This window comes from Macrotis lagotis, chromosome 2 (assembly GCF_037893015.1).
Source record: "Macrotis lagotis isolate mMagLag1 chromosome 2, bilby.v1.9.chrom.fasta, whole genome shotgun sequence".
In the NCBI taxonomy this organism is placed as follows: Eukaryota; Metazoa; Chordata; class Mammalia; order Peramelemorphia; family Peramelidae; genus Macrotis; species Macrotis lagotis.
The window spans coordinates 335,931,673-335,945,049 of NC_133659.1; the positions used below are offsets into that span (position 1 = coordinate 335,931,673).

A 13,377-nucleotide genomic window follows, 5' to 3' on the forward strand; every position below is an offset into this window, starting at 1 on the left:
ATGGGGCATTCTGATCTCCAGACCCAGACCTATTCACTTCCACCTTTTTTTAAGTTTCAAGAAGCTATTCATGGCCCAGAGTCTGCTCTTATAGAGTTGAGGATGTCATTCCAACAATGGCCAATGGGCTTGTACGAGGCCAGAACCATTGTCCATAGCTTGTAGACAGGCAAGTTCAATGAGGGGCTTCTTTGGGGATCCCTTTTTCTAAATACACTTATTTTGAATGCCATTAAATTCTCCATCATCTGGGTCATGGTGGAGGTTCAGAAGACCTGGAGCTCATGGGGGCTCAATGTCTACTTGTGTTTTAAGGCCCACAAATCCCTTGTGTCAGAGACTTTGAAGGCCTCTGCCAAAGCAAAATGTTTGATACCGCAGGAGTAGCATCGGCCGTCATGGTGACTGTGCTTAAATAAGCCACAGATGGGCATCCTCCTGAGAACAATGGCCTGAACTGAGAAAAACAAACCAAGGGAGTTTTCCCCACTAATCATGTAGCCCAAGAGACAAGGGCCAAGAATCCTTCTTTGAACTTGTGTAACCCCTGGTGTGGACTAAGCGTGGGTCTGTGAAAGTTTGCCAGGTTCCTGAGGCTGGCGGAACATTCGACGTGGCTCCAAGAATGTGGCTCTTTCCTGGTTCTGGCCTCAGGTTCTTTGGCAAATGGACCAAGGCCTTTAACCAAAATATTCCTGAGATTTAAGTGGCAGGCCATGAACTCTTGGGGAAAGAAGAGTAGGTTCCAAAGAATGTCCTTGTCCCCAACTAGGCCGATCCTCTGAAGAGAGACCATCTGACCTCTGCTCAAGGCCTGGCTCTTTGAACGGTCAGGGGCTGCGCATAGAAGAGGAATTTGATGTCATCCTCTTCATTCATCAAGAGCTAATGTTTAGATAGCACTTGGAGGTTGGGAAAGTGCTTTCTGAGTGTTGTCTCACTGTTTCTCACAGCAACCTTGGGAGGGGGATGTTGATAGGATTCTCATTTTATAGAAAGGGAAACTGAGTCAGAGACTGGTCTAGTTTTTCTTCCTAGAACTCTTCTCTTTAGAGAGGTGAAATCTCAGACTTGGTATCATCTTTGTTGTGTGCTCCCCCTCTCTGGCAGGAAATGACCTCAGCCCGCCTCTGAGGGTCTTTCTTTGGTCCTGGGCTCTCCTCCAACCTGTGGCCCACTCTCACTCTCTCTTTTTTTTAAAAGATGCTTTGCCCTACTTTGAATTAGAAATTTAAATGAGGCAATAAATTCAATTTAATAAGCATATATTAAATAACTACTGAATATTGGACACTTTGCTAGTTCCTGGAGATACAAAGACAAGGGTCTGACAGGCTACAGTGACGATACAGGTGTGTAGATAGAAAAAATTTTTGAGGGAGGGGGAAGCAGGGCAAACCTTGGGTAGGCAATGGCACTCAAGCTGGGTCTCCAAGGGAGCTTCCCAATCTATCAAACATTTATGAAGCACCTACTGTATGTAAAGCATCCTGGTAAGTTTGAGGGATATGGAGCTAAAGCAGAAAACAGACCCGGCCATAGACCCTACATTCTACCCTAGGAAGGTGTGGTAGCAGGGAGGTGTGGGTGTGCATCTTTCCCCCAACCCTTTCTCCCTTTCTCTCTGTCTCTCTCTCCCATCTCCCCTTCATCCTGTCTCTCCTCCTCCTCCTCCCCGCTTCCTCCTCCTTCCCACGGTCCTTCCTCTCGTGCCTCTCCCATGTCCATCTGCATTCTTGACCCGGCCTGGGGCCTTCCAGCATCTGTGAACCCTGAAGAAGGGAGAACAAAACCCAGCCCCTCCTGGAAAGGTTCTCCTAAGCTGCCTCTGGTCATTCGTCCTCAGAGGAGGATCCTCCCAGAGAGGATTGGCTAGTGGGCTGTATGGTTGTAGTTCTTGGTGACTTGGTCAGACCCATCCTCTCATTGGTGTAGAGAACTGCCAGTGAGGATCTCCCTCCCTCCTCCTCCCCTGCCTCAGTTCCCCTCCTGGAGGGCTGCCGGGGGGGGGGGTGGCTCACAAAGGCAGGATTTGAATCCAGCTTTTCTTGGCTCAGGCTGCTCCCCACCCCATGCCACATCTGCCGCTCTCTGTAAATTATTGTGAGTAGATGTTATTTCTTTTCGAGTGCCACCCCATTCCTCCTTTGGATGCTGGGAGCTGTGACTTTGCCGCCGAAGCTCACATGGCCAGCTCCAGAGGTCCTGTCACCACCACCGAGACCTGCCTTGTTTTGGGTTTTCATTGTCACGTTTCGTTCCCTCCACCAGGTCTAGGAGTGGCTTTGGGCTCACGGCCACCATGTTGCCTTTGGCTGACGGCTTCCTTCCTTGTCTTTCTCTCTTGACAGTGAGTGACCTTCAGGAGGAGGGCAAGAATGCCATCAACTCTCCCATGACTCCCGCCACAGTGGACATCCACCCCGAGGACACCCTCCTTGGTACAGTCTCTGCTTCAGCTTCCCTTCTATGGGCCAGGAACGCTTCTGTGCTTGGGGAGGGGAGATGGTGGGGGGCATAGGCTGAAACTGGGACCAGAGGAAGCATTGCTGTAGAGTGGCATCAGACAAGTAAGACAGACCCTGCCCATAGGGAGCTTATCTTTCGTGGGAGAAGACACAGATAAAGAGGACTTAGGATGCCAGTGGAGATCCAAGGGGAGGAGTGATGAAAGGACCTTTTTGAGGTTAGGAAGATCTGGTTCAAATCCTGTTTCAGACACTTCCAGTGTGACCTTGAGCTTCAGTTTCCTCAAAGAGGCCATATGACATCTGGGGTTCCTTCTAATTCTCAGTCAGTGATTCTGAGATACAATGCACAGCCAAGGGCTAGCTGGTTCATCTCCTTCTTATTCTATAGATGAGGAAACTGAGGCCCAGAGAGGGCAGTGACCAGTGCTGCAGTTCTAACTCTTCCTCTCTTGTTCTAAGAACAGAAGGCTTGGGGAGAGGGGTTTGGACATCTCTCTTAGACCTTGGATTTTCTCCTTTCTTTTCCAGTGATGTTTGGCCAGAGACCTCCCTTGGCCATGGGACGGCTCCCAGGCTCCCTTGTGGACCTGGATATCTCCTGTGGCAACCAGGGAATAAAATGGTGACCAATTGTCCTCAGGACAAACATTGGGTCTTCAGGTTTATAGAGCATTTCCCCACCAACCCCCCACCCCCAAGTGAAGTTTTTAACCCCATTTGCAGAAATGAAAACTGAGGCTCAGGGTCTGTGACTTGTCAGTCAGTGTCTGAGACAGAATTAGTGCTTAGGTCTTCCTGACTCCAAGCACCCCAACCTTCTTGGGATGGCAACTCTAATGCCCCCCCCCCAAAAAAAGATTTTTTTGTGACTTTTTGAACCAGAGAGTGATCAGCTCATGGGCTGTCCTATGTTTTTCCAAACACTGTCCTCGGAGGAAGTCCCAATTTTCTCATGATGATCCCAAATCCAGTCACAGCTGTGTGGAGGGAAATGAGCCTGATCATGGCTCTGCTGTCTCCTGGAATTAGCGGTTGACTTTGGGCCTGTCCATAAGACCTTGTTCTGACCTTTGTCTCTGTCCCTCTGCGGGTGCTGGCTTCAAAGGCCTGGAACCCCAAATTACTCTGCAGAGCCCCCTCCACCAGAGGCTCACAGAAGTCAAAGCCTTTAACAGGAGCTTTATTTCCTAAGCTTTTGGGGCTAAAACAGAAGGTAGAAGCCAAATTGTTCCCATTTTGTGGATGAGGAAACTGAGTCTGTGAGTGGTTAATAAGGGACTTATCCAAGGTTACCCAGCTGGTGAGAAGTTAAATGTAATGTAAACTCAGGCTTCCTTACTCAGAGTCAAGCATTTAGTCTTATTTATTTATTTTTGAAAGTAATATCTAATAAATAAAATTAACATCTGGCCATATTCTCTCTCTTCTCTCTTTCTCCCTCCTCCCTTTCTTAACTCTCTCTCCCCCATCTCTATCTCTCTTTGTCTTGTCTATCTTCCTTCCTCCTTTCCCTCCTCTCTCTCTTTCCTCCCCATCTCTATCTGTTTGTTTGTCTCTCTCTCTCTCTCCATCTCTCATTGTCTCATCCATCTATCTTCCTTTTCCTCTTCTCTCTCCTCTCGCTCTCCATCTCTCTTGGTCTCATCTGTCTATCTTCCTTCCTCCTTTCCCTCCTCTCTTCCTCCTCCCCATCTCTGTCTGTCTTTCTTTCTGTCTGTCTGTCTCTCAGATGGGTCTTATAAAGGGGCACTTTCTGGATGGTCTACTCTTCTCTCCCCTGGGGCCAGGTCTCCTGGTCTCCACTGCCTTCTCAGTTTCCTGTCCATTTATTAGGGGTCAGGGAGAGGAGGGGGAAGGGGTCTGGCTCTGACTGTTTCCCTTTTGTAACTCAACAGAGGAGAATGAGGAGCGGACGATGATTGATCCCACCTCCAGGGAGGACCCCAAGTTCAGAGAACTGAACAAGGTAGGGGGGGTTGTGTTATTGGGACCACTTCTGTGGGATCTGTGGGGCTCTGGGCAGCATGGAGAGCAGGAGGGCCCCAGGCAATGATTACCCATGATGTCCCCCCCAGCCACTCACTAAGATTTCATTTGGCCCTTTCTTATCTGACTGGCCTAAACTCCTAGCCTCAGTTTCCCTCTTCCTCGGTAATGACCTGGACCTTCCATCTTTTTTTTTTTGGTTTTTGCTTGGCAATGGGATTAAGTGACTTGCCGAAGGTCACATAGGTAGGCAGTTATTAAGTGTCTGAGGCTGGATTTGAACTTAAGTCCTCCTGACTCCAGGACTGGTGCTCAAGAGCTGGTGCTCTGTCCACTGCTCTATCTAGCCTCCTCACCTTCCATCTTCCAATCTATGATCCTTCAGGCAGACTCTGGGCTCAGTGTTGGGGGTACAAGAGGTGGAAACACAGGAGCTCCTCAGAACCCCTGAAAGAGCTTCCTGGGGGTGGGGTGGGAGGCTTCTGAAAAGTGAGAATAACAGGAGAGAATGTGTGAGCAGGGAGAAGGCTGACCAGCCCAGACAAGGCGGTCTGTGGATTTGAACCCAGACCTTGGACCTCGCCTTCCAATGTTCTCTGTCCCCACCCCCCCATCCTGCTTTCAGTAGCAATGACCTTTAAGAAGATGAGAGTGGGAAGCATGTTGTGTGTTGTTTATTTTTATTTGTCAAGCATCTGGGCTACTTTGTGAAGCATTTAAGAGACCGATCTGGCTCCCAGCTTCGACAGCCTCGTCATGTCCAATGATTATCAGCTCTTTATTTATCCTCCTGCACAGTGCCATTACTGGGGGGGGGGGGGGTAGAGGTGTATGGGGCCTCGGCAGCAACAAACACAGCCCTTTCTGTCCATGCACTTCCTACATTTTCATGTAGGAAACTTGCCCTCGTAGTGGGGCCTGTGACTGTCCCCTCATGTGAGCATCGATTGAAGCAAAGAGAAGTTAAGTGACTTGGCAAAGGTCATAGAGCTAGGTTTGAACTCAGGTCTGGTGCACTGTTCACTGATCTAGGGACCACAAGGCAGGTTACCTCTGATCCCTAAGACCACGAGGGGTCTTTGGGGTTCATCTGCCGTCCCTTGGGGCTGTTTCCTTTTACACGATGGTGGCCCTGGTGGGTCTTCTGCTGGTTTCCTCCTTTCCCTCTGCATCAGTTCTTACAGAGCTTTCCAGTTTTCTCTGTCTTCTTCTCAAGCCTCGTCTCTTGGGGCAAGGAACATTCCTTTCCATGTGTGAGCCAGCCCCCATTCCAACAGCCCCTTCTTTCTTTCCAGTTTTCTGTCTCAGCATATCTTGAAGATGGGTGACTGAGAGGGAGAGGGGAAGTGGTGATCTATTCTGCTGGAAGAGAGGGGAGGTGGTCTCTTGTTCTGTGGAGGAGAGGGGAGGTGGTCTGTTCTGGTAGAGGAAAAGCCTTCCTTAATGTAATCATCCCCCCTGCAAGAGGCTGAACCCCGAATCCAACAGACCCAGAGAGAGGGAGGCTATCCAAGTGCTGGTTCAGGTCCCAGAGCCCTTCACTGGGGTCCCTGGGTGGAATGTCAGCTTCCCAGGGAAACACAGCTCACTTCCTCCTTGCCTTTCTAACTCCAGGTGTGACCATAGTAGGTGATTAATAAAAGCTCACTGATTGAATGATTGATTATAGAAGGAGCTCTGGATTCCAGCCTTCTACAGGACCATGATGGAGCCCTGCTCTGACCTGTGGGGGGTGGAATTAGGTCATTCATTCATTCAAAGAATGTCAGATTCCTGAAGACACTTGTCCCCTACACAGTAGGTGCTAAATAGGTGTTCTTGGTTGTTTTTCAGCCATTCTTTGGCCCTGTGTGTTGTTGGTCTCATTTTGATGGAGGGTCGGATTAATGACTTGAATCGCCTCCAAGTGGTTTCTGGACCTGACTAATCATTATCTCCATGACATGGGATAATGAATGAGCTGCTCAGAGATCCCAGACCCTTGTCCATCTAATAAATATCTTTATACAATGATCTTGGGCTTAAAATACACACACATATATCAAATGTAATTATATATTTATATTAAATCTCTCTCTCTCTGCATGTGTGTGTATCATGAGATGCAGAAATTTAGAGGCTTCTCCACTCCAAGGGTTCATGTGGATTATTTGTGCCCAGCCTATGAGCCTTTCCTTCTCCCTCCCCATCAGGTCTCCTGGACCCCTGTATCCTCTACCCCAGGGTGGGTCATCTTCCTGCTTCTTGCAACAAAGGGAGGGCACCCCTTGTTTTGGAAATGGAGATCGGTATCCATTCAAGCTTGTCTTCAGGTCCTTTGTTGACATCACCTCCTGATGATGCTTTCACCTCTTATCATCACCTATTCCATGGAGGGTACCTGGTTAAAATGAACAAAAAGATTGACCATTTCTGTGGTTCTTGAGGGGCAGGATGGCTCTCACTTTTTATAATGGAAAAAATCAATAGGAAATATGCCTCATAAACACATTGATGAGAAGAGTTGCAATCAGCTCCATGATGGAAGGTCTTCTTCCCTATAATTTCTCAGTTCCTCTCTTTTGGATAAAATAAGGCACTGAACAGAGTCGACCCCTAGAAGGAACCAGGGGCTCTTGTTCAGGGGGCACCTGGGGTGCAATCCCTCCCACCATTTCAGAAGGCTTGCTGGGGTGTCCCTGTCATGGTAATAGACTCACGTCCTTCTGTAGTGGATTTAAGGTAGGATACTTTGCATGCATTTGGAGGTGATTAAAACATGACTATGCTGGCTCTGGGGGGGAGGCCGACTGTGGAACCCCATTGCAATTCAGAAAGGACTAATGGAAAAATCATGTTTTATTCTGGTTCACTTGGCCCCAGGAGCCACTTAATGTATAATGTGTGAAGACTTTGCCAAGGACGTGAGAAATAGAGGCATAAGGCATTCTCCTTCATCCTTCAGCTGGATAAGAGGCCTGCCTGGGGAGGAATATGTTATCTAGAAATAGTCATTGCTGTCCTCTTTTCAAAAAGTAGTATGTGAAGTGGGTTATTGGAAGAAAGGATGAGACCCCAAGCTGGGACTGCAGACCCTTCATCTTGCAGAGCAGGAAACAGACTGGAGGAGGGTAAGGGATTTACTATCAGAGACCCTGGAGTACAACAGTACTACAACAGACTATCTCATCTGGCCTTTTCATTTTACAGAGGGCAAAATTGAGGCTGGGGGAGGGTAGGGGATTTAGGATCACAGGTGTAGACCCTGGAAGGGTCTTTAGAGACCATCCTGTCTGGCCTTTTCATTTTATACAGGGGGAAACTGAGGCCCCCTTTCTCTATAATGAGGGCTATTTCCATTGAGTTGTCTGAAAAAATAAAATTGTTCCAACCTGACCAGAATACCCAGATTTGGAGGAATGTTTGCTCGAAGCTGCTCTTGTTCAGTCTGAACCATTTATTAAGCACCTACCAAGCATAGGCAGTGATCCAAGGCTGCTGCGATGGGGGAAGGGGAGGGACCCATCGGTTCTTGGCTTCCCACAGGTCCTTCCCATTCCTCTTCCCTCATTAACTTGAGAGCCCAGAGTGCCAGGCGAGCCCTTTGGGGGGTGGGGGTGGGCTTGGCAGAGGCGTCAGCCTCTTATGTGGGTGTATGTGCATGCATGTCTATGTACATGGAGGTATGTGCAGGTGTGTGTGAGTGTGGCCGGGGCACTGGAGGCCAAGCAACTCTGTCCTTGAGCCAATCTGGCCGTGGGCTTCCCTCTTGATTCTAGGCTGATTTCATGATGTCATTGGGAGCTATATAGGATTTGTTTCACAGAGTTTTCTTTATGATTGATTTTGTGAAAATGAATCTTAGTTCCAAAGTCACACATTCTTTCTCCCTCTGTCTTTTTTTTCTGTGTCTCTAGCTCTGCTTCTTAAAAATATCCTCCAGTCATAGGGTATTTTTTTTTTTTCTTTCAGATCTGGAAGGGATAGTAAAAGTCATTTAGTTTACCCTTCCCCTCTTTCCATTGTATACTGAGCCCTTGAGAAGTTTGATGACTTGGTAAAAGTAATAAGTCTGGCCCTTGAACCCAGGCCTCCTGACTCCCCATCCTTCCTGTTTCCTTCCACCATCCTGCACCCCCCCTCCCCAGAAAGTTAGGGCTCTGCCCCACATGAAGTGGTTGGAGTTCACATAGTTTGGTGAGCTCAGCTTCCATAGGATCATCCTAACCAGGCATTGTTTATGTTTAAGGGGATGATGATGAGCCCCAGTACTGTTGTTTGACTAACAGTTTTTTATAAGAAGCCAATGTTCTTTTCTCATGGCCTCTAATAATAGACTGGGGATGCTCTTTTTTCATGGACTTCTTTACTAGCCTAGAGATGCTCTTTTTTCATGGACTCCATTATATCTGTTTTTTTTTTTTTTTTTGCAAGGCAAATGGGGTTAGGTGGCTTGCCCAAGGCCACACAGTTAGGTAATTATTAAGTGTCTGAGACGGGATTTGAACCCAGGTACTCCTGACTCCAAGAGCAGTGCTTTATCCACTGCGCCACCTAGCCGCCCCCATGGACTCCATTATAAACTGGAGTTGCTCTTTTTTTTTCATGGACTCCATTACCAGACTGCGGATACCCTTTTTTTGTGGACTCCATTACTAGATTGGGGGTATCCATTTGCCCTTTTTTTTGTGAACTCCATTACCAGACTGTGATGCTCTTTTTTTCATGGACTCCATTATCAGACTGGGGATGCTCTTATTCAGTTCCTGAAGACAATTATTAGGTACCTTTTATTTTACAAAGCACATCCTAGAAGAGAGAGGTACCAGCTCTCAGACTATAAGGTAGGGATGGGGAATGTTTTTTTTTTTTTAGGTTTTTGCAAGGCAATGGGGTTAAGTGGCTTGCCCAAGGCCACACAGCTAGGTCATTATTAAGTGTCTGAGGTCGGATTTGAACTCAGGTCCTCCTGACTCCAGAGTCAGATTTGAACTCAGGTCCTCCTGACTCCAGGGTCAAATTTGAACTCGGGTCCTCCTGACTCCAGGGCCAGTGCTCTTATCCACTGCACCACCTAGCCGCCCCAGAACCTTTTTTTTCTACCAAGGATCATTTGGATATTTATAACCTCATTTGTGGGCTATATTTAGTCAATCATTAATTAATTCACCCCTAAAAATCTGCTTGATTATTGGATTTCAAGTCCCAGCCTTCAGTTGCCTTGACAATGCCGCACCAATACTGGGGCGACTGGAGTCCCTGCCGTAAACTTCTGCCCTGCTCCTGTTTTTAAAGCTTTTGGCCACAAAGGAATGTTTTGACAATCCTGGAGTTTGAGACTCTGAGGATCGGAGTTTGAATTTGGGTTCTGATGCTCCCAGCTAACCTGGACAAATGACTTCTCTCTAGGCTCCTCTGTAAAGTGGTGAGTTTCTGGTCTCTTTTTACTCCACAAATGGCATCATACCTTAGCATTGCAAAGCCACTTGGTCTCACACCGTGGCTCAGTGATGACTTGACATGAATCTGGGATGGCCTCTCTTTAACAACTTTGATTTTCCTCTGCTGTTGGCTATCTTCTTCACCTAGGCCTATAAGAATAATCATGAAGAGAATAACAATGAGCTAACATTTACATAGTTTACATAAAATACTTTCTATAAATGATCTCCATTTTATAGATGAGGAAACTGAGGCAGACAACAGTGAAGTGACTTGCCCAGGGTCACACAGTAAGTGTCTAAGGTAGGATTTGAATTCAGGGCTTCCTGACTTCAGGTGCAACATTCTATTTCCTGGGCCCCATAATTTCTTGAATTTCCCTCATTTCATGGCTTTCCAATTCCATGCTCCAAGTTTCCAGAATTTTGAGGATCATAGATCCAGATCTGGAAGAAGCTTTCTAGGTCATCCAGTTGAGCCACAGAGAAGTGAAATGATTGATTCAAACTTAGCCAACTAGTAAGTATCTGAAGCAGAACTGGAACCTTCTTGATTCCAGGCCCTAGATTCTGTCTTCTCCTTTTCTGAGCTTGCTGATAACCACCCTTTCTCATCCCATCTCATTAACTAATCACCTGGAAACTAGGGCATCTGGCTATCTTCTCTAGCCTATAATGAGGCCAGAGAGTTGGGAGAGGTCGTGAAGGTTTGAAAAATGCCAAATAGATGAGTTTGTATTAGATTCCTGAGTTAATAGGGGAGCACTGGAGTTTATTGGGGAGGGGGTCAGATGAGCACTTGAGGAGAACAGTTTGGCAGCTGTGCAGAGAGTGGAGGGGGGAGCGAGGAGCAATGTGAAATAAGGAGCCCCATTAGAGGCTAATGTAATAGGCTGAGTGAGAGATAATGAGGGATAATGAGGATTAGAGACTGATGGAGAGGTCTGTGGGACCCAGAAGTGGCAAGGCTTAGCAGCTGGTAAGATGTGAGGAGGAAGGAAGGGGAAGGAGTGGAGGAGGACACTCCTGTTATGAATCTGGGTGACTGGGAAGAGGGTGCCCCCCCCAACTGGGGAAATGTGGAGGAGGAGAAGACTTGGGGGGAAAGAGAATGATCTCACAGACTTATCGTACGTCTTATACCAATGTTAGCCTGAATGGTGCTGGTGCTGGTGCTGGTGCTGGTGCTGGTTGTGGTTGTGGTGGTGATGGTGATGGTGGTGGTGATGGTGATGGTGATGGTGGTGGTGGTGGTGATGGTGGTGGTGATGGTGATGGTGATGCTGGTGATGGTGGTAGGAGTGATGGGGGGGATGATGATAGTGGTGATGATGATGTTGCTGCTGATGATGATGAATACATGTAAGGACAGTCCATGGCATAGTCTTACCAGAGAACAGTGGGGAGGCAGAGTTGAATGTTCTGGGATTGTGGGGACTCCACATGAACCTTTTGGGAGAGCTCTTTGCTGCAGGAATGTGATCTCCTCCTCCCATTTCCCCACACTCTGCCATATCTCCCCTTGGAGCCCAGCCCATAAATCTCTCCTAGACATTGATGGCAGCAGATGATCTTTTAGCAGTGATGACTAACCACCACCAGAGCCCTCACTGGATGCCCTGGGACAAGTTACTGAGGAGCTCCAGGTCATGGGCTCTTCTTTGTTCTTGGTTTGGAGGGTTTTTCAGCCTGAGGGAGGGACTGTCTGGTCTTGAAGGCTTCTTCATCTTTAACCCAGTGAACACCTGTTTTTGACCTAGGTCCCACCTTGGTGAGGCATTAAGTTCTGATTTTATTTTTTAGGTTTTAATTGACTGGATTAATGATGTGTTGGTAGAGGAGAGAATCATCGTCAAGCAGCTGGAGGAGGACCTGTATGATGGCCAGGTGCTGCAAAAGCTTTTGGGTGAGTGAGGTGGCCAGAAAAGTCGGGTGAGGGCTGCCTTCATGGGCTTTGTGGGAGAGTGGAGTCCAGCCTCCATCCAAGTGTGGGGCAGGTGAAGCTAGGAGGGGCCTCATACATTTTACAGAAGAGGAAACTGAGGCCCAGGAAGGGGAAGTGACCCAGGAAACCCTCTCTGACTCGGTTTCTCTCCTTGGAAGGATGCTTGTCTGTCATACACATTTGTCAGTGTGCGTGTCTTGGATCATATGCTTAGCCTTTAGTTCTGTCCTTAGAAACAGTCCATGGGGAGAGAGCAGCAAAGCAGTGGATAAACCCTAGACTTTCCTCCTCTCAGGTCCTTCTGCCTTCAAGTATCTCCAAAGGGAATACATAAAATCCTCACCTGAAGAGAGATTGTTTTTTCCCTCATTTTTCAGATGAAAAAAAATATTATGGCATCATTTCCACAAATTATGCTAATAAGAGATATAATAATACATAGACCATGAGGACAGTAACATAATAGTCATTTACCTTAGACAGAAGAAGAGGGAGAGGAAGAAAGGAAGGGAAGGAGAGCAGGTTGATGATAATGATGATGGTTTTGTCCTTCCCTCTCAAAGAAAATCAGACATCAGGGAAGTGATGCCATGACAATCACATGATTGGGTTCAAGTGTGGGGGGGTGTTGTGCCTCACTTTCTCCTCTGGAGTTATCTGGACCCAATGACCAGATAGGAATCAGGACAACTGGAAATGGCCCTGGATGTGAGACAATCAGGGTGAAGTGACTTGCCCAAGCACACACAGCTAGGAAGTATCAAGGGTCTGAGGTTGACTTGGACTCCTAACCTCTTGACTCCAAGGATAAAATGAACTCCCCTATCTGTTGTGCCACCTAGCTGCCCTCAAGGCAGTGGAGTTAAGCACTTGTCCAAGGTCACATAAGCTAGGTAATTTTTTTTAAAAGAAAGATTTTATTTATTTTGAGTTTTATAATTTTTCCCCTAATCTTCCCCCCCCCCCACAGAAGGCAATTTGTCAGTCTTCACAATGTTTCCATTGATCTTAGTTGAGTGTGATAAGAGAGAAATCATATCCTTAAAGAAGAAAAATAAAGTATGAGATAGCAAAATTACATAAGAAGATAACATTAATTTTTAAAAATTAAAGGTCATAGTCCTTGGTCTTTGTTCAAACTCCACGGTTCTTTCTCTGGCTACAGATGGTATTCTCCATTGCAGACAGCCCCAAATTGTCCCTTATTGTTGCACTGATGGAATGAGGGAGTCCATCAAGATTAATCTGGTTACAGCTAAGTAATTATTAAGTGTCTGAGGTCACATTTGAATTCAGGTCCTCCTGACTTCAGGGCTGTACTCTATTTACTGCATCACTTAACTGCCTTCAGGGGAGGAAGGACAAAGGGAAAGGAGATTGGGAAGGGAGGGAAGGAAGGAAGGAAAGAAAGAAAGGAAGGAGGGAGGAAGGAAGGGAGGGAGGAAAAAGGAAGGGAAAGGAAAGGAGGAAGGAAAAGAGGGAAATGTGGGAGGAAGGAAGGAAAAAAGGGAAGGGGAAAAAGGAAGGGAAGGAAATAAAGAAGAAAAGGAGAGAG

General features: G+C 47.1%; 1 protein-coding gene across 2 annotated transcripts in view; it reads left to right on the forward strand.

The window, feature by feature from the left end:
- Positions 1-13,377, forward strand: part of PARVB (parvin beta) — a 91,649-nt gene that overhangs the window by 48,532 nt on the left and 29,740 nt on the right. For both annotated transcript variants that reach the window (XM_074227138.1, XM_074227139.1), the window contains exons 2-4: positions 2,352-2,441; positions 4,367-4,437; positions 11,681-11,783. In XM_074227138.1, coding sequence (XP_074083239.1) covers positions 2,396-2,441; positions 4,367-4,437; positions 11,681-11,783 — 220 coding nt within the window. In that variant the 5' untranslated portion in view covers positions 2,352-2,395. The remainder of the gene's footprint in view (positions 1-2,351; positions 2,442-4,366; positions 4,438-11,680; positions 11,784-13,377) is intronic.